Raw genomic sequence first — 20,582 nt, forward strand, 5'->3', positions numbered from 1 at the left:
TTCACAGACTCCACATCACTTCTCTCGATGTTATGACAAACCCTGGTTGATAAACAGTAAAGCGGGCACCCCCCTGAGGGGATTCGATTATTCCGACTTCCAGCTCCTGAGCGCCGAGGTAGAGTATGGTCTCGCAGCTCCGAGGACCTGCCGACAGGCTGGAGTGCCGCTGGCACGGAGAAATCTTGCTCCCCTGCCTGTTTTTAACGCTTTCCTTGTGGTAGAGCAGCGCTTGTTAGCACCGCTAACGCTCGGACTGTTAGCGTTTTTCATGGGTTTCTAACTCGGATTAAATAAAACATCGACCTGAGAAGAAAGCGCAAAGGCTGGCAAGTCACGGTTACCTGCTCTCTAACCAAGAGAGCAGCGTTTATCCTCTTGTGCTTTTAAAAAAAAAAAAAAAATATATATGTATTTTCCAAGCTGTAATAGCTTTTAAGCATTGAAAAGTGGCCGTCTTTGGCTTTCAAAAATTGCAATCCAGCAGCCGAGTTGAGACTTGAAAATCAGCTACAGCGCATGCACAGTACCCACGTTGCCTTCATTTTTATTTATCACCGCATTGAAGCACGTATTACGGTGTGTCCGGCACTGTCACCGGCTTGATGCTTCCAGGAGGATGAATTCGGGCTGAGATTTTGATCTCCCTAAAGTTACAGCCTCCTTGCGGATTTCCCTTGACCTTGTAAATCGGTGATGAGAAATACCGGGTGGATCTCGGTGGTTCACGCAGCGGTGGTGTGCGCTGGCGAGATAACTGCGTTCTTGCTTGGCGGTGCTTTCACGCAGAAAAGGAATTATTTTATATCATCAGAAGGTCAGGAGCACTTCTCCAGTTGCCCCAAATTGCCTGCTTGCTGCCTATTATCAAATAGGACCAAGGATGAGAATGGAAATCTCTGATGATGAAAATGGTACCTTCGCAATCACGTGTTAATGGATTTTAATTCCCTCGGCACCCCCTCCCCCCTCCCCTCCCCCACCGCAGCTCCAGTTTCATGGCTTTTCAAGATGTCCAAGATTCTCCAAAATCACCAAATCACAGGGGACGGAGGGAAAACTTTCCAGCTGTTGTGTTTAAAGCTCGCTGGGAAGTGCCCTCTGGTATGAACATCCATCTCTGCGGGATGCAGCTGGGCTGGAGCCATCCCTGCAGCGCGGCGGCGTGTGTCCCCCGTCCCCCCCGGGTCACATTGGGCAGCCGCTTTCCTGCAGCGCTGCCCCAACCCCAGCGCTTTGCTTGGTGTCTGGAAACTGGAGCTGCCTTTTCCAGCTGGATCCAGGTGCCCTCGCCCTGCCGGCACCGGCCCCTTCGCCCCTTCGCTTTCTTCCGCAGCGGCGGGAGCAGAGCTGCCTGGTGCGCTGCTTTCCACCCCCGCCACCTGCATTCGCAGCATCTTAAAGGTCAGGAAAAGCACCGTTTCAGGATGCGACCGAAGCCGATTCGGTGTGTTTTATGTCCCTGTTCATGACCGGTGGTAGGTGCATGGACCTGCCCAGGGCACCGGCACCAGGGCGACATCCCTCCACCTCGCAGGACCGCGCTGCGCTGATGCCTCCTGACAATGGGATGCGTTTCTCAAGACACTGCCTTGTGTTCAACCTTCCAAAATCATCCTGAGCTGCTTAGATGCTAAAATACCTTTTTTTTTTTTTTTTTTTTTTTGCAAGATTTCACATTCTCTTTGTGGAGCTTTTGAGCCCCGATGATGTTGCCCTCATCCAGATGGACAGCAGCTTTGCTTTTATTTATTTCTTTTTCCTAAAAAATAGCTGTGCATCAGCCCGCAGCATGCAAACCGCCCTTGCCCTCCAAATTTTCAGGATCCAGGTGTTTTTTTTCTTTTTTATTAACCGCTGCTGAAACGACAGCTTGTGTTCTCCTTGACCGTTAAGATGGGCGTTCCTTAAATGTCAAAATCTTTTTGCCGAGGTCCTGATCTCAGGCGTGATCTTGGCCCCGTCACAGCCCAGGTGACAGCTAAAAGATGTTCCCTGTGTTCTTCCTCCCAAGGTGACCCCCTCTGCGGGCAGCAAGCTGAAGCGACCCACCTTCCACTCCAGCCGGACCTCCCTGGCTGGGGACACCAGTAACAGCTCCTCACCAGTTTCTACAGGTGCCAAAACCAGTCGGGCAGGTAAGTGAGGTGCAAGAACTGAAAAACTCCTGCTGCCACCTTTGTGGTTGCTGAAATTGGCAGAGAAAATATTAAATATTTCGGGAGGGGGATGCCCACCGTGGTGTCCCTGCCTGGGAGGGAAGATGCTGCAGCAGTTCGGCAGCGCAAGGGCTTGCTGCTGCTTCGTTAAAAGCTCGGGAATTAATCCATCCTGATGCTGAACCCCCTGTTTCAGGGGTGCTGGGCGGGTGGTTGAAAGCAACCACAGGGGTGCTGGGGATTTGGGTGCTGGGGGGGATGCGGCTGGGGGACAAGCATCTTCCTCATCCTCTTCATCCGCCCACCGCTGGGGCTCTCGGTTTTCCTTGCAGATCCTAAAAAAACAGCCAGTCGTCCCACCAGCCGTGCCGGGAGCCGTACTGGGAGCCGGGCCAGCAGCCGTCGGGGGAGCGACGCCTCGGATTTTGACCTGCTGGAAACGCAGTCGGCGTGCTCGGACACTTCGGAGAGCAGCATGGCTGGCGGGCAGGGCGGCTCGCGCCGGGGGATGGCCAAACCCTCCAAAATCCCAACCATGTCCAAGAAAACAACCACTGCCACCCCAAAAACTCCAGGCCCTAAAAGATAATACTGTACCCATGCCCTCCCGGGGGGGAAAAAAACAAAAAAAAAAAAAACAAAACAAAAAAAACCACACCAACCTGTGTCCAGTTTTTAACCCTGCTACATACATTGGATGTATATTTATTCTAAATGGGAGAAACTATATTGTTAAAAGTGTAAAAGAAAGTTGTGTTATGAAGCTGCCTTATTTGGGGGTTGTTTTGGGTTTGGTTTTTGGTTGTTTTTTTTTTTTCTTTTTTTTTGTAAGTTACTATTTTCATGTGAATATTTATGTAGATAAAAATTGCCTCTCGGTGACCCCTGTTCAGAGAGGGGCCTGGAAAAACTGAAATGTGGGAGAGAAAGAAAAAAAAAAGAAAAAGAAAAAGGAAAAAAAAAAGAAAAGGAAGCAAAAAAAAAAAAAGGTCAAGATGTGAAAGTGTAAAGAAAAACTAAAATATAAATAGGATTTCTGCGCGGTGCAGGGTGTGAACCTGCTTTATCTTTTAGGATTGTTTCCTAAATGCATCTTTATAAACTTAACTTGCTGTCTCAGCAAGGTAAATTATATTTAAAAACAAAGACCTGAATCCTGCAGTGTTCATGGAACTCTCTTTTTGTAAATCACAGATACCTCAACCAGAGAAACGTGAGGTGAGGGGACTTGGGGCTTATGTTTCCATTTTTTTAAAGCTATGTGGTTTTACCTGAAGAAAGAGGAGTTTGACTTAATAAAATTTGCACACACTACAGCGAAGGTCATGACGATTGCTGTCTTGAAAATACTGTCCCGACAACTTCGTTTTTAAAGAACAAACAAAGGGGGGGTGGGTTTGGGGGGGGTGGGGGTGGGGGGGGTCACGCTGAAGCTGGCCGGAGGAGAGCACGCTGGTAAGATTGCAGTTCTGGATCACTCGGATACATCCCTTAGTGGTGGTGGGTCCTATGAATTAAAGGATTCTTCTGGATTGATGGCTTAAGAGACCAACCCAAGGTGTTCGCTATTTATCTGCATCTCTCGCTCTTCTTTTCTTTTTTTTTTTTTTTTTTTTTTCCTATTTATTATTTAACTGGTCATTCCACTTCCAACCAGGCTGAGATTGATGTGACCTCTGCTCCTAGAAGAAATCTGGACTTACACGCACAGTTGCTTGTCCTTGAAACGAGTCTCACCAGCACACTTGCTACAAGTCCTGTCTGGCTTTTGTACGCTACTTTTTCTTTGTAATTAAATCAAACTGACCAAGTGACCAGGAGACGGGCCAGGGGCGGGGAGAGGGCTCTCCAGAGCTCCTGTATTTATTGAATATTGTTCCTCTCCGGCTCTGACCGTGTTGCTGTGTGATTCTCTCAATTGGTTGAAATTGAGGCAAAACTGAAGCTCTACCAATGAATTGTTTAAAAACCAGACAGATTTTTGTATTAAAATTGCTTGCGGTAATAAACAATCTTGCCTCCGACTTTATTCCACGGTGTTAAGCTTTTTAAAGTACGAGAGCTGGCGGTGGCCATGCCCACCGGGTGTCCACACACAGGTGCGAGCAGGGAACCCCCAGTCCCAAAATTAAAAGGCTCAGGGGGGTGGGTGCTCGCTGGTGAGGGTGGTCGGGGGGGATGGGGACGCGCTGGCAAAGCGAGTGCCCGCCGGTGAGGATGCTGGCTGATGAGGGTGCCCGCTGGAGTGGGTGTTTGCCGGTGAGGGGGCCTGGGGAGGTGCTGGGTGTCGGTGAGGTGGGTGTTCAGTGAGGCCAGTGGCCGTGGGGGTGGGGGTACGGGGTGAGGACCCATTGTGGGGAGTGTCCACGGGGATGGGTGCTGCCAAATGGGTGAGGGTGGATGCACAGGTTGGGTGGCTACGGGAGTGGATGCTCATGGAGTGGGTGTCCATAGGGGTGGGTGCCCATGGAGTTGGGTGTTCATGGGGTTGGGTGCCCATGGAGGTGAGCATCCCTAGGGATGGATGTCCATGGGTTTGGATACCCACACAGGTGAGCATCCCTAGGCACAGGTGCCCATGGGGTTGGATGCCCATGAAGCTAGATGGGTGAACATCCCCAGAGATGGGTGCCCATGGAGGTGAGCATCCCTAGGGATGGGTGCCCATGGCATTGGGTGCCCATGGGGTTGGGTGCCCATGGGTTTGGATACCCCCGAGGCTGAGCATCCCTAGGGATGGGTGCCCATGGGTTGGGATACCCCTGAGGCTGAGCATCCCTACGGATGTGTGCCCATGGGTTTGGATACCCACGAGGCTGAGCATCCCTACGGATGGGTGCCCATGGCGCTGCGTGTCCACGAGGCTGAGCATCCCTAGGGATGGGTGCCCATGGGGTTGGATGCCCATGAAGCTAGATGGGTGAACATCCCCAGAGATGGGTGCCCATGGAGGTGAGCATCCCTAGGGATGGGTGCCCATGGCGCTGCGTGTCCACGAGGCTGAGCATCCCTAGGGATGGGTGCCCACGGGGTTGGGTGCCCACGAGGGTGAGCATCCCTAGGGATGGGTGCCCATGGGTTTGGATACCCACGAGGCTGAGCATCCCTACGGATGGGTGCCCATGGGGTTGGATACCCACAAGGCTGAGCACCCCTAGGGATGGGTGCCCATGGGGTTTGATGCCCATGAAGCTAGATGGGTGAAGATCCCCAGAGATGGGTGCCCATGGAGGTGAGCATCCCTAGGGATGGGTGCCCATGGCGCTGGGTGCCCACGAGGGTGAGCATCCCTAGGGATGGGTGCCCATGGCGCTGGGTGCCCATGAGGCTGAGCATCCCTAGGGATGGGTGCCCATGGCGCTGGGTGCCCACGAGGCTGAGCATCCCTAGGGATGGGTGCCCACGGGGTTGGATACCCACGAGGCTGAGCATCCCTAGGGGTGGGTGCCCATGGTGCTGGGTGCCCACGAGGCTGAGCATCCCTAGGGATGGGTGCCCATGGGGTTGGGATACCCACGAGGCTGAGCATCCCTAGGGATGGGTGCCCACGGGGTTGGATACCCACGAGGCTGAGCACCAGCAGGGGTGGCTGCGCACGGGTTCACGTGCCCTGCGCCGCTCCCCGAGGCCGCCGGGCAGGGGGTGGCCGGGCCGTCCCGCAGCCGCTGCCGGGGCGGCGCCGCCGGAGGGACCGTCCCTTTCCCTCGCCCCGCCGGGGCGGGCCGTGCCGTGCCGGTGCCCGGGGCCGTGCCGCAGCGCACCGGGCGGGCGGGGCGGGGGGGCGGGGGGGGCCGGGCGGCGGCGGTGCCATGGGGCCGGGGCGCGGGGCGGCGGCGGGCCGGGGGGGGCTGGGGGCCCTGGCGCTGCTCTGGGCCGCGGCCGTGCTGTGCCAGCTGGGCAGCGGCAGCGTCCTGCGCCGCCGGTTCCACGCCGCCGGTTCCCTGCAGCGGCGGCTGAGCGGCGGCGAGCGGCGGGACGTGCAGCGGGAGATCCTGGCCGTGCTGGGGCTGCCCGGCCGGCCCCGGCCGCGGGGTCCCGCCGCCGCCCGCGCCCCCGCCGCCGCCGCGCCGCTCTTCATGCTGGACCTGTACCACGCCGTGGCCGGCGAGGAGGAGGCGGAGGGGGAGGAGGAGGCGCCGGTGTCGCGGCCGGTGCTTACCGGGCTCAGCACCCAGAGCCCCCCGCCCGGCAGCGTCGTCAGCCGCGCCGACACCGTCGTTAGCCTCGTCAATATGGGTGAGCGGGGACACCGGGGACAGGGGGGGCACCGGGGCGTGCGGGGACACCGGGGGACCGGGGGCGCCGGGGCGTGAGGAGATACCGGCAGGTACGAGGACACCGGGGACACCGGGGCATGCGGGGATACCGGGAGGACCGGGGATACCGGGGGGACCGGGTCACCGGGGCGTGAGGAGATAACGGGAGGACCTGGGATACCAGGGGGACCGGGGCTACCGGGAGGACCGGGGCGTGCGGGCAGGGTCTAGACAGCTTTGGCAAGACCGGGGGCACCGGAGCAGACCGGGGCACACCGGAGGGCCTGGAGCCTGCGGAGGCACGGAGCCGCACGGGCAGGATCCAGGCGGCTTGGGCAGGACGGGGTCGCACGGGGGGACCGGAGCAGACCAGGGCGCACGGGCAGGACCGGAGCCAGCGGGGGCCCGGGGGGCGCAAGGGTAGGACCGGGCACGGGGGCGGCTGCCGAGCCTCGCACAGCGCAGAGCCCCGGGGGCTCGGGGTCCTCGTCCGCAGTGCCGGGGGGGCACGGGGGGCACCGGCAAGGCCCCGGGGAGTCACCGTGGGGACACCGGGGAGGCACCGGGGAGCAGCACACGGCGGGACAGGGCGCACAGGGCTGCGGGCGGCCACGCTGCCAGGGCTGGGCACAGCCCGGAGCCCCCCTGCCAGCCCAGCCCGACCCCGACCCACACCCCACCGAGCAAAGCTGGTCCCTGGGCCGGCCCTGGCTGCGGGCAGGGCACCGTGGCCGTGTACCGACGGCTCCGAGCATCCCGCCATCCTGGGCTGCTTTCTCAGCGCATCCCTGCCCAGAAGAGCCCCTTGGGCACAGAGCTGAGCTTAATAACCACGGGTGAGGGGCTGCGAGGGACCCGGTGGCATGAAACCCGGCTCCGCTTCGAAAAAGGGAGCTGGGGAAGGGGAAAGCCATGCAGCAGGGTGGGCTGAGGGCCATCGGGCTGGGACCAAGCTGAGTCAACTTGGTGAGCTTGTCCCAATCAACCGGATTGCTTCCCCCAAACCCTATCTCCATCATATCGCAGCGGAGGGAGGCTGGAAAGCACCATGGGATGAGGCACCCGTGTCGCCCACCCTGCACTCCCCATTTCGGTGGGCACCCATGAGCTGGTTGTGGGGTGAGCAGGATGTGCAGGCAGGCCAGCAGCTCTCTCGTGCCAGCAGCAGGGTGGACCGAATTACCCGCGGTGGTGGGACACTGAATCACAGTTCAAAATAAAATCCTCAAGGTTGCTAATTATTGCTGGAATCCCGTCCAGCTGGTTACTGAGCAATGCCGGGCTCCAGCCACCGTCCAATTTCCAGGCAGTTGCATGAGTGGCAATGCAAGCAGAGCTATTTCCAGCCAGCACCCACAGGACCACGGGCACTCGGGGTGTGAGAGGTCCCCGCATGAGGGCAGGCACCGGGGTGCCCTGAACCTAGCAGGATGAGCAGGCCAGGCACTGGGATACGGAGTGTTCCTCTGCTCATTGCTTTAAGGGGTGTTTGGGGGTCCGTGTCCAGGCATGAGGCTTTTGGGGAGCATCTGGGCAAAGGCTGGGGGATGAGGTGCAGGACAGGGGGTGTCAGGAGGCACAGAGCAGGGGAATGAAGGCAGTGGATTGATTGACATTGATAATATGCAGCTGTGGCCTTGCTTCAGAGGCAGTGGGTTGATTGACGTGGACGATGTGCAGCTCTAGCTCGTCCCTGCAAAGGGGTTACATAGCCCTGAGGAGTGTGGGAGAGGAGGCTGGATGAAGCAGGGAGAAGGAGGTGTGTGGTCTGGCCTCTGGAGGATGGAGAAACAGCGTGGACAGTGGAATCTGACCCACGGTAAAGCCTTGCTGCAGCTTGCTAGCTTTGCTTGTGCTGCGACAATTGGTGCCCTGTGTGATGCTCGAACTGATTGGGACTCAAATTGCAACACTGGCCCATGAGCTGCAGATGTGGCTGGTGTCCTGGGCTTGGGGACATGTCCCCAGGGCAAAACTGGATTTGGCTGCTGCACCATGGTGTGCTAAAGGGAAGGTGCCTCACCATGGCACTGCTGAGGACCAGGCAGGCAGGGTCCTTTCCCCTCTGCACCCCTCCAAGCCCCCCAGTGCTCTGAGCATGGGGAGAAACCATCACTGGAGAGACCAGGCAGGGTGGGGACCTGCGCCCTCGGGAGGAGGTGTGGGTGAGGGAGGACTCTGGAGGCATCTCCTGAGGCATCTCCTGAGGCATCTCCTGAGGCATCTCCACCTGTTCTTACATCCTCTATACCGTGCGTGGACGTAAAGAGGCCAGGGAGCTCCCTGGGACTGACCCTGCTGCTCTGGGCAGTGGTCAGGGTGCCCATGGGCTTGGGCACCCACCTCCTGTCTAGAGCCCTTGGGAGTGGGCGGGCCTCAGTGTCCCAGGTTAGCTGAGCCTGGACAGGCAGATACTGGGGCATCAAATCCCAGCTTCCCTGAGCCCTTAAAACAACCCAAAAGCACCAAAATGTGCTTTAAAATGGCCAGGTTTGATGGCAGCCAGGGTGGGACGTTGGGGGAGGCTGGGGAGCCGCCTGGGACACATCAGTGAGGGGTGCTGGTGCCAGGGGTTCTGATGCAGGGATGCTGGCACAGGGTGTTGGTGCAGGGGTGTCGGCACAGGGGTGCTGGTGTGGCGGTGCTGGCACCGTTCCCCTTCCCAGTGCTCCTAGAGCAGCCAGGAGAGTTGGGGAGCACAGCTCCAGCCTTCAATTTGAATGGCTTTGATTTCTGCGGCTTTATCAGGCCCTTCATGTTAATGAAAAAAATTTTTGTGGGAGAAGGCTAGCCTTCATTTGCATGCATAATTTGCTGCACAATTACCCTGATGGGGCATGCAAATGGGCGAAGTCAGTGCTCCATTGGGCACTTGGACCTCTTTGCTCGCAGCCACCCTGCGCAGCCGGGTGTGAGCCAGGCCGGAGCGCGGCTCCCAACGGCACACCTTTTTCCTGGGAAGGGGGGAACGGCAAACCTCCCCAGCGCACAAACACGTCCTGGTTTGGGCGAGCAGGGAGCCCTGCCTGCTGGCCAAGGTGGGTGGTGGGGCTGGGGACAGCAAGGGGCACCGGGCGATGGGCACCTGCGGTTGGGGTTGGTGCTGGTGGATCCACCCGTTGCATCCTGCTGAAGATAAACCCCTGTCTGAGCTGCCCCGTGCTATTTCTGTGTGCTAACTGGAGTCAGGTGGGATGTATTTTTAAGCCTGAGGTAAGGATGGGCTTGGAGGTTTCTTCTCGGCCAGGGCTGAGCCACCAGCCGTGAGTCACGGGGCCGTGCAGGGTATAATCACGGAGCAGAGAGGTTTGTAACGGGAAGGTGAGGAGGAGGAGGCTGGCAGTGCCGCAGCGTGCCCAAGCCCCCTGTGACCGCCCCTCAGCCCCACACGTGTCCTCCCTACCCCTCCCCGGTGCCCACCACTGCCTGGGATGTGGCCGGACACCCCCCATGGCTGCTTTGGATGAAGCTCTGCCCCTGGCGGGACATCTTTCTGGCAAACCTTGGCTTCGGGGGGGGGTGCCAGGGAGCACCGGGGGAGGAAGACAGGGCACCTGTGCAAAAATAGCTGCAGTGCCTCGGGTGCTGCCAGGAGCCATTAGTGTGGGGTGAGAGATCACGGCAACCTCTTTAATTTATCCAGGGAGTTGGGGTGTGCTGCTCTGCTCCCCACACTTGGCGGAGCATCACCCACTGCCGGCCTCGGCACCCATGCGGGCACCCGCCTTTGCCCCCACACAATTACCACTGAAATCCAGCTGCTGTCAGCAGCAGGGTCAGGATTTCCCCACTCCTGACATCATTTTGCAGCCGTTTGCACCTCCTCTTCCTCTGGGCATCCACAGCGGCTCCGCCAGGAAACCCAGCACGGCTGAGGGACACATGGCAGCATTTTCCAGCAGCGCGGAATGAGCCAGGCTGAGGTGTCGGTGCTTTATCCGCAATCCCTTGCGTGTTGGAAACGGGAAAAACTTTGCAGATAAAAAATCCCGTCTGGCTGCTTGTAGGGCTGGGGGTGCAAGCAGGGGGTGCTCAGTCCCGTGTCCCACAGCTCCTGATGTTCATCCTGGGAGAATGGGAGAAGCAACGTAGGAGCCTGGCAGAGGCTCGGCTGCGTTCCGCAGCATTTGGGATAACTCCTCTCCCCGCTTCAAAAAGCCTCCGGAGCTTATTTTTTCCTGCTTGCAAGCGAAGGATAGCATCTTCCTTGCATCTCCTTTAAACCTATTTTAGGATTGAGAGCACTTCATGTGGTTGAATATCCTGGCATTTCCTTTTAATTTAGTGTCTGAAATGATCATGGGGACCATTGCGAGCAGCCCAGGACCAGTAATTATGACTGATGCACAGTTTATAGAAACAGAGAAAGTTTACAATGAAAAAGTGCGGCTAAAAATAACCTGGGGAGCAGGACGAAGGGCAGGCGGCCCCGTCACCCCATCTCTGGGAAGAGATGGGGAGCGCACTGGGGCTGGGAGACACAGCAAGGCTCAGCCCAGTCAGGTCTGGGCATCCCCTGACAGGGGTTGCATGGCCCCACGGCCATTTATATATATTTATACATCATATAATTTTTTTTTAATATTTTTTTTTTCGGATGGGTGAGAATGCACAGCTTGGTTGTGGCGTTCAGCTTTGGGGAAAGATGCAGCAGCTCTTAGGGGCGAGCGGGTAAATGCCAAAGGAGGGGGCAAGGAGAGCGAAGAGCTTGGGTTGGGTTTTTTTAGTGTGTCTCATCCGCAATCCGGATAATCCGCCCACAGATAATTGAGGGTTGGCGGTGTGGCTGAGTCAACCCGCCTCAAATCAATAGCAGGTTCCCAGGCACGCCAGGCTCCTGGCCAGATTGGGGCGAGGGGGGGGCCCTGCGCACCCCCCAGCAGTACTTTAGCACCCACTTTTCCACCTGGGCAAAAGGTGCTGGGTGCTTTCGGGATGCGCCGCAGGCTGCGCTGCAGGGTTGTAATTTTTGCAGCCGTTTATCATTTTGCCAGCAAACAGGGTGATATTGAACCGTATCCAACCTGCTGGTCACCAGCCCCGTCCCCATCGCCCCCCTCTGCGCACGACCCCGGTGTCGGCACGGGAGAGGATGCTTCACCCTTGGTCCTGCCCTTCCAAGGGCAGGATCCCCTTTTCTGCTCTGACGGGGCAGAGGAAGCAGGGATTCCTCCCAGTCTCTCATCCCAAGTACCAAGCACCTTGCTATTAAGTCCAGCTCACTTGGTTCAAGGCGCACAGCTAATGGCCTTCAGACTACTCCATCACCTCCGCAGCACACAGATGGGAACGTTTCATAACAAAGTGCTGCTTTAGCAAAGGTTTTCACCCTTCTCCGGGGCTAAAAATCACCCTGGGGTCTTTTTCTGTGTTGTTGGGTCCTTGTGACCACCTTGGCTGGGCCACAGACACACCCCACCCCCCCGCCCTTCCCTGGGTGCCAGCCCACCCACAGCATCACTTTGCTGAAAACGCTCGGTGAAGGTCACGGTGATTCTGAGCTGGTGTTGGGGCTCACCTGATGGCAGGGAGCCAAGGGGGGACCCACGAGATACCCAGGTGGCTGAAAATACCCAAGGGGACACCGTGCTGTACCTGGGTGTCCCCTGGACCGACCATGGAATGTCCTGCTGGGGGGGTTGTCAGAGGAAAAAAAAAAAAAAAAGAAAAAGGGGAGATGATTCTTAACCTCCATGGTTGTGTTTTGGGGGGGTTAAGGGTTTTGCAAGAACTACGAGGTGTTGGTGGCTTCGGCAGCATCTTTAATGGTCCAGGAGTGTTAAACCATCAGCGATGGGCTGGGGGGAGACATGGAAAAGCAGAAAAGAGCCCGAGGGGCTGCAGCGGGGTGGGGGGGGGGACGGGACACCGGTGGTGTCCCCCCGAGGGGGTGCAGGGGCTGGATCCGGCTCCCCACAGCATCCTCCTGGCCGCAGCAGGAAGCCTCTCTGCATCCGCCCCTGCCCGCCTGGCCCCGGGCTTTTTTTTATAACATGGCTTGTGGTGAGCCCAGTAGCTGGAGGGAATGTGGGGTTTTAAAAAAGAAAAAGCGAAAAAAAAAGAAGAGGAGGGAGGGGAAAAAAAAAAAAAACAAACCCAAACCAAAACGTGGATGCATAATTAAAATCTCAGTGTTCAGTTTGGAGGGATGCGCCACACTGCTCCCCCCATATCAACAGTGATGGCAGCTTTATGGTGCTTTAAATTTGGAATATTTTTCCTCCAAGAATCAGTTAAAAGTTGCATTGGAAAACACGCGGTTTTATTTATTTAATGATCTGTTTGTTTTCTTTTTAAAACTAAGCACCAGGTCAGAGGGTTTTTTTATGTTGCTTGTGTGCCTGAAGCAGGAGGAGCTTTAATCACTTTAATTATATTCACTCATGGCGGCTTGGAATATTTTTAAAGAACAATTTGAAGAAAATAATTACATATTAAAGAAACTGTGTGGGGCTGCATAAAGAAAGACGGTGGCGGGGTTTTTTTCTTTACAGACTTTAAAAAAAAAGTAGATTTTTCCTTTCCCAACGTGCACTAGATTTCTGTGGAAAGTAGGTATTTCCAGGGAAAAAGAAGGGTTTATTTTTACGGAGCAGTGACCTGACAGTCCCCCCCTAAAGGGCTAGGCTGCAATTCTTGACATTTGCAGGTGACAGGGGACCTATGGCACCCGACAGCAGCCCCGGGTTGTCCTCGATTTTTGTCCTTCCAGCACCTGCTGCAAGAAAACCCCCAATTCTGCTCCAGACGATCCCACCGATCCCCAAAATTTGGGGGTTTGGGTGGGTTTTTCACCCTTTGGAGAAGCGCAAAGGGCTGCAGCCCCTAAAGCACGGCACCAGGGGCAGCTTCTCCGTGCTCCAGCCGTAGCCAAGCGCTGATGCTTTTTTATATATATTTATTTTAATTAATAGATTAATTATTAATTTAAACATTTTAATAATTTTATTATTATTTAGGATGGGAGGCTGGGGGATTTACAGCAAAATAAAGTCAGGGTGGATGTGTGCCAAAACAGAGGGGTGGTACATCAAAGTTAAAACTCGTGGGAGAGGAGAGATGGGAATTTGCAGCAGCAGCCAAGAGCTCGGTGGGGTGAGGAGCCCGGACCCAGCAGGATTTGTCCCCACATCAGGTCAGGGAGGGGCTGCAGGCTCAGAGCAGCCCGTCGGGGTGGCTGGTGGCATGGCGAGGGTCTGGCCCAGCCCTCCCTGACCCCTTTGCTCCGCAGTCGAGCAGGACCGGGATATCTTCTCACCAAAGCCCTACTGGAAGGAGTTCAGATTCGACCTGACCCAGGTGCCCACGGGCGAGTCGGTGACAGCCGCTGAGTTTCGCATCTACAAGGCGCGGGGTGCCACCCGCCATGCCAACAACACCCTCCATGTCAGCATCTATGAGATCGCCGCCGAGCACTCCAACAGGTGGGGGGATGGGGATGGGGACAGGGATGGGGATGGGGACAGGGATGAGGATGGAAACAAGGATGGGAAGGGGATGGGGATGGGGACAGGGATAGGGATGAGGATGGAAACAGGGATGGGGACGGGGACAGGGATAGGGATAAGGATGGGAAGGGGATGGGGACGGGGACAGGGATAGGGATGAGGATGGAAACAGGGATGGGGACGGGGAGAGGGATGGGGATGAGGATGGAAACAGGGATGGGGATGGGGTCAGGGATAGGGATAAGGATGGGAAGGGGATGGGGACGGGGACAGGGATAGGGATGAGGATGGAAACAAGGATGGAGATGGGGACGGGGATGGGGACAGGGATGAGGATGGAAACAGGGATGGGGATGAGGATGGAAACAAGGATGGGGACGGGGACAGGGATAGGGATAAGGATGGGAAGGGGATGGGGACGGGGACAAGGATAGGGATGAGGATGGAAACAAGGATGGGGATGGGGACGGGGATGGGGACAGGGATGAGGATGGAAACAGGGATGGGGATGGGGACAGGGATGAGGATGGAAACAAGGGTGGGGATGGGGACAGGGATGAGGATGGAAACAAGGGTGGGAAGGGGACGGGGATGAGGATGGAAACAGGGATGGGGACAGGGATAGGGATAAGGATGGGAAGGGGATGGGGACGGGGACAGGGATAGGGATGAGGATGGAAACAGGGATGGGGATGGGGACAGGGATGAGGATGGAAACAAGGGTGGGAAGGGGATGGGGACAGGGACAGGGACAAAGATGGAAACCAGGATAGGGACAGGGACAGGGACAAAGATGGAAACCAGGATGGGGATGGGGACAGGGATAGGGATGGGGATGGGGATGAGGATGGGGGTGGGGACAGGGACAGGGATGGGGATGAGGATGGAAACAAGGATGGGAAGGGGATGGAAACAGGGAGGGGGACAAGGATGGGGATGGGGACATGGATAGGGATGAGGATGGAAAAAAGGATGGGGACAGGGATGGGGATGAGGATGGAAACAAAGATGGAGATGGGGACGGGAAGGGGATGGGGCCCTCCCACAAGCACCAGCCCCAGCACTTGCCCTTCCCACCACCATACAAGTGCTGAGGGAAGCAGCACCACTGCAGCCGGCTGTTCCCACACGTTCCCACCAGGCAAAGCCACACCCCAGCTTTTCCCAGGGCAGCTGCCAGGGTGCCACCATCATGTCCAGCACAGCCAGAGGCACCAGGAGCCGCCGTCCTGTCCCTGCTGTGCTGGGACCTGTACAGACACAGGCACCGAGGAGTCATTTCCATGAATTATCCCTGGTGCCGATGCCCCTTGGGTGCTGTTACTCACCTGCCTCCCCCCTTCCCCCCATTTCTGCAGGGAGTCTGACCTGTTCCTGCTGGATGTCCAGGACCTGCGTGCTGGGACCGAGGGCTGGCTGGTGTTTGACGTCACAGCCGCCAGCAACCACTGGTTAGTGGATCAGAAATACAACCTGGGGCTGCGGCTCTACGTAGAGACGGATGATGGTAAGCTTGCCTCACCTCCCCGTGCATTTGGGACCAAATCTCCAGGATCCAAAGTCCTCTCATCTCCCCCCTTAGTGCCACAGCAGGCGGTGGTGGGGTTCCTCTCACTGCAATTTTAAATTTCCAGCTGGGAGGGACAGCTCACAGCCTCAGTCAGCTGGGTTTGCAGGCAAGCCCTGATGATGGGGAGGCCTCCTTCATGTTAATGGGGTTCCTGGTGAGGACTGTAATAACCCCATTAACACTTAATGAACTCCCTACCTGGAGGGATCCTCATCTCTGTGCCGGAGGATTAACCCTCTTCTCACCACGGGACAAATCTGCTCCAAAAGTGCCTTTTGCAGGTGCTCGGGCACACGAAGAGCATCTCCGCTCCCATGGGGGAGGTGAATGCCCCATCCATCCCCTTCCCTCCCAGCGCCCGAGGTTTCCTCCCCGGTGGTGAAAGGGAAGATCAGCCATTGGGTTGATCCTTGAATTGCTCTTCGTGACCATCACGTGGTGGCGACGTGCAGGATGAGGCCACCCCGCCTCTGTGAGCTGCCCATTGCACAGCAACAGCCAAGCGGGAGCCCCACGGGCGGGGGGATATCCAGCCTCTTGGGATGCCGAAACCGCAGCTACCCTCTGCAAATTTCCAAGGAGAAAAAAAAAAAAAATCCCCTTGCTTTAAGCAAATGAGTTCATTCTGAGAGCAAACCCGTGCGTGCTCCCATCCTTGCAGGGCACAGCGTCGACCCGGGCTCGGCGGGGCTGCTGGGGCGCCGGGGGCCCCGCTCCAAGCAGCCCTTCATGGTGACGTTTTTCCGAGCGAGCCCCAGCCCCCCACGTGTGGCACGGGCGGCCAAGCCCCCCAGGAGGCGGCAGCCCAAGAAGGCCAACGACCTCCCGCATCCCAACAAGCTGCCGGGCATTTTTGGTAAGAGCTTTGCGGGGTGAGAAGTGGTCCCTATGGAAAGCGCCGGGCTCCGGTGCTGCCGTGATCGAGGCACCTGCTGTTAGTAGGGCAGAAATCCCGGGTTTGGTCCCGTGCGAAGCGGAGTAAAGAGCTCTGGGTGGTTTTGGGGAAGACTGAGGTGGTTTGTGGTTCGGGAGGTACAGTGGGTCTGGGGCGATGGTGTCTTGTGGGGTATCTGGGATACCTGAGTCTTGGACTTTTTGCATCATTGCCCTTGGCGTTGAAGCCACCCTTGGAGAGCATCGCCCCAGGAGGGTGTCCCAGCCCCAGGAGGGTGTCCCAGCCCCAGGAGGGTGTCACAGCCCCAGGAAGCCACTCAGGCAGGAGGGATGCAGGAAGCCCCAGCTCTCCCAAACCCATTTATCTTGGAACACCCTCGATGGCAATTCCTCTGTGACAGAGCTGGGATTTAGCCCTTCCCAGGATGAATCCCCCAAACGAACGGATGCAGTGCTTAGGGCCATGGCTTAGTGATGGATTTGGCAGTCCTGGGTTAACGATCGGACTTGATCTTAAAGGTCTTTTCCAACCTAAACCATTCCATGAATCAATCCCGATGTTGGAGCGTGAAATTTCAGGCCAGGCTGAATCTTCTTTTCCTTTCGTGCAACAACGGAGGTTACACTTCTTTGGCTCTTCTGGCCTAACCCCGACAATACAGGCAGCTCATCCCACCCTGGAGTGGGGGTGGCTGCAGCGCGGGGGTGGGATGTGGGGTGCTGGCACCACAGGGCTGATGCTGCCTGTCTCCTTCTCCCACAGACGATGTCCACGCCACAGATGGGCGGCAGGTTTGCCGGCGCCACGAGCTCTACGTCAGTTTTCAGGACCTTGGCTGGCTGGTACTTGTCTACCGGGAGAAGTAAATGTAAAAAAATAAAACCACCATCGCTGTCCCCAATCCTGGGCTCCCTCCCAGCCCAGCTTCTCCTGCCATGGTGACCTGCAGTGGTGTGAGCAGCGCGGGGCAGCCAGGGGGGTCCCGCAGCCCCATCCCGGGAGCTGGGAAGGCAAACGTGAACTGCCACCACCCCAAATCCCACCGGTGACCCCAAACAGCTCGTGGCTCAGGCTAGAAAAGCCCTTGCTGCTGGCATGGCCACCCAGGGAGGAGCCGGTTGGGTTGTTTTTGCAGGTGGGGAATAGATGAAGGGGCACTGAAAGCATGAAACCCGTGGTGTAACTGGTGTAAACCCTTTTTTGCAGGACTGGGTGATCGCCCCGCAGGGGTACTCAGCCTACTACTGCGAGGGGGAGTGCGCCTTCCCCCTGGACTCCTGCATGAACGCCACCAACCACGCCATCCTGCAGTCCTTGGTCAGTGCATCCCGCAGTGGCATCCCGTGGGGATGCTGGGGGCTTTGGGGACCGGTCGGAGCCCAGCGGGTCCCGCTGGAGAGCTGGATTTGGGGCTGGGTGCGCCTGGCTTTGAGAGCGTTTTGGTCGGAGGGTGCAGCTCAGCTCCGGCTCCCGATAAAGCATCAGTGGGCTCACACACATCTGGGCTCACCGGGAGGTGCCGAAACAGCAGTTCAGGACACGGATGGAGGGACGAGCGTGAGGGCACACTGGCTCTGCCACCAACCTGAGCCAAAAGGGTGTAACGGTGGAGGATTTGTAATTCTGGAGCTCCTCCACCTCTTGATTTTCTGACGCGATCCTGCTCAAGGTTAACAGCAGCAGGAGAGGGGCAAAATGGGCAGGTTTTTTCCAGGTTAGTGGCAGCCTCCCCTTGCAGCAGGCTGGGGTGCAGGAGCAAGCCCGGGGCTTGCAGGAGCCCCCCACTGCTCCCCCCCAGCTGGTGGGCAAGGGCAGCGTGTGGCCCGTGCATCTTCTCCCCGGCCGCGTGCGAGGGTTTCATCCAAGGCTCCAGATAGCGCCGCTGCAGCTCAGCGCCCAAACGTTGGGCTCAGCATATTCCAAGCAGGAAGGCTTTAATGCCCCTTTTTTCCCAAACCCACCCGGTGCTTTAATTTCTGGAATTTCCTGCCCTGTAAGTGTTTGATTTCCCAATGGCGGAGTCACACCGGCTCCGGTGTTCGCGGTTAATTACAGGGAGCGCCGAGTCCTCAGCCCAGCCTTTGAAGGCATCGCCTGGCGGGGTTTAATTTTTGCATTAACTAAGCTGCCAGAGGCCCCATCCAGGGCTGGGCACGATCCTGGCAGCGGCAGGGAGGGGTGCCCTTACCCCCGCCACCCACCCATCACCCCTAAACCCAACGCTCTTCCCGAAATGGAGCCGTTTGGGCAGGACGTGAATCACCTGGCAGCCGGATCTGGCCCTTCTGGGAAGCGCCGGGGCAAAGGCGGCCGGGGATCCGTGCCAGCCCCAGCCTGCGCTGCAAATAGCAGGGTTTGAGAGCAAAAACACCGGACTTCCGAACTGGGAGAGCTCGGCTGCCCCTGCAATAAATTAACCGCACATGTCGGGTAAGGGCAGCAAGGGCTGCGTGCGCCGAGCAGCCTGTGAGCCTCCCCGCTGATGCTGGACGGCAAAATACCAGGATAACCTGTGTCCCAAGCAGGGAATGAACAAGCCGTGTTCAGGGAGGTGGTGTGCACTGAAGATTTTAGTGCGCTGTGTTAAATGTGGGGTGGTGCTGAGCCCTGCAGTATCGCTATTCAAACAGCATCCAGCTCCCCCACCCGCACAGGAGTGAGACCCATGCTGCCCCGATTTATTTTTGTAGCCGTTTTCCTATTTACAGTGAGAAAAGGGCCCAGAAGTCCCAAATAAATGAAGGGGCTGCCTGGCCCACACAGTGCCACGGTGCCCAATCCAATATAAACTGCAGCAAAGCCTGCCCAGCACTTAGAATAAATATTTTTGCAAAAAAAGCTGGAAATAATCTCCCCATTCACCCAGGGTTTTTGCAGCTATGAGCTGGTTTGCTGCTCCTTTTTTTTTTTTCCTGCATTGGCCAGCACTCACAGGCTCCATCCTTCCCCCAGGTCCACCTGATGAAGCCCGAGGCTGTGCCCAAGGCGTGCTGTGCCCCCACGAAGCTCAGTGCCACCTCCGTCCTCTACTACGACAGCAACAACAACGTCATCCTCAAGAAGCACCGCAACATGGTGGTGAAATCCTGCGGCTGCCACTGACGGCCAGGTCCCAGCCCGATCCCACCGGAGCGATGGGATGCTGCTGCGTGCATGGAAGAGGAGCTTTCACAGGCTGCATCAGAGCAAAGTCCATTAATAATAATAAGTAATAAAAAGAAATTCCTCCCACCCCTTCCTAGAAGTGGATGTAAATAATATAAAACTTTTATTCTCTTACCGCACTTAATGAGACACATACATATATATATATATATATATAGGAAAGAGGATTTGTGGCTGGTTACATGTTTTCCTCGTGGCTGATGTTTTTTCCCCTCGTGCTGCTGGTTCCCAGGCTGCTGCAGTCGCTGGTGGAGGCAGTTTGGGCTGAAGGGTAACTAGGACGAGGGAAGCAACATCCAGGTTGCTCTGGGATTGAGCTGTTTCTAACCATCTCCAGCTAACTAACCCACCTCTACCCAGCGCTTTTAATTCCCTTCACGAAAACACCCTCAGCCAGTTAAGCAGCTGGCTGACTAACCCGCTCCTGTTTACTTAAAGTTCACAAAACTCAGCCAGTTGGGAAAAAAAAATGTTAAAAAAAAATCCGTATTGAGCTATGACACTGTTATAAAATAAACACCTAGTTCAGAAAGTAAACACCTAGTTTCTCTTGCTCTTTGTTTTTTAATAAATGTCACAGCACAGCAGCACTCTGTTCGGCGGATGGGATTTCGCAACGAAGAAATATTCGGGATCGGCTAAAATTGCACCTATTTGCTTGAAAACTAGCCCCGCCAAATTGTGGCGATGTGAGTTTTAGGTCAGGCTGTGTCCCCCTGGCTGGGACAGTGGCTGCGCTCACCGGTGGATGCATCCCAACAGGGCTGTGACCACACCGGCCCCGGGCAGCTTCCCTGTGCTATTTGCACAATTAAATTACTTATTTGCTCGGATTTTAAAAGGAAAAGCCTTGCCCTGTTTCTCAGCTCGGGTACCCGCGGAACCTTGCATCACTGGACAAGTAACAAACCTGGCTTAGCTGAACGCAAAGGAAAAAAAAATCCCAATCAACCCACCAAAGTAAGAAAGAGCTGCTCCCTGCGGATGCCTGGCTTCCCGAGAAAAAGTCTCGCTTCTTTGGAAGGATTTTATCTGCTAATTCCAGATGAAATCCAGCTCAGGATGGAATTGTGGCTCCGTGTGACACGG

At 56.7% G+C, this 20,582-nt stretch overlaps 2 protein-coding genes across 2 annotated transcripts in view; both read left to right on the forward strand.

The window, feature by feature from the left end:
• MACF1 (microtubule actin crosslinking factor 1) overlaps positions 1-4,188 on the forward strand; it is a 147,347-nt gene extending 143,159 nt beyond the window's left edge. Inside the window, 3 exon segments of the mRNA XM_040587703.1 lie at positions 8-118; positions 2,015-2,138; positions 2,492-4,188. Coding sequence (XP_040443637.1) covers positions 8-118; positions 2,015-2,138; positions 2,492-2,748 — 492 coding nt within the window. The 3' untranslated portion in view covers positions 2,749-4,188.
• A 491-nt stretch (positions 4,189-4,679) lies between these two features.
• LOC121084295 (bone morphogenetic protein 8B-like) lies at positions 4,680-20,427 on the forward strand. Its single transcript, XM_040585624.1, has 8 exons — positions 4,680-4,711; positions 5,989-6,395; positions 13,647-13,839; positions 15,222-15,370; positions 16,095-16,289; positions 17,091-17,170; positions 17,535-17,645; positions 19,281-20,427. The coding sequence occupies exons 1-8, from the start codon at positions 4,680-4,682 to the stop codon at positions 19,428-19,430; spliced, it is 1,317 nt and encodes a 438-aa protein (XP_040441558.1). The 3' UTR covers positions 19,431-20,427.
• The last annotated feature ends 155 nt before the right edge of the window (positions 20,428-20,582 follow it).

The sequence above is a fragment of the Falco naumanni genome, chromosome 3, assembly GCF_017639655.2.
Source record: "Falco naumanni isolate bFalNau1 chromosome 3, bFalNau1.pat, whole genome shotgun sequence".
NCBI lineage: Eukaryota > Metazoa > Chordata > Aves > Falconiformes > Falconidae > Falco > Falco naumanni.

Coding starts and splice junctions, on each gene's coding strand:
- LOC121084295 (XM_040585624.1), top strand. CDS start 4,680: ATGGATGTCCATGGGTTTGGATACCCACACAG. Junction 16,290..17,090: donor CAAGCTGCCGGGCATTTTTG/GTAAGAGCTTTG, acceptor CTTCTCCCACAG/ACGATGTCCACGCCACAGAT. Junction 17,646..19,280: donor ACGCCATCCTGCAGTCCTTG/GTCAGTGCATCC, acceptor TCCTTCCCCCAG/GTCCACCTGATGAAGCCCGA.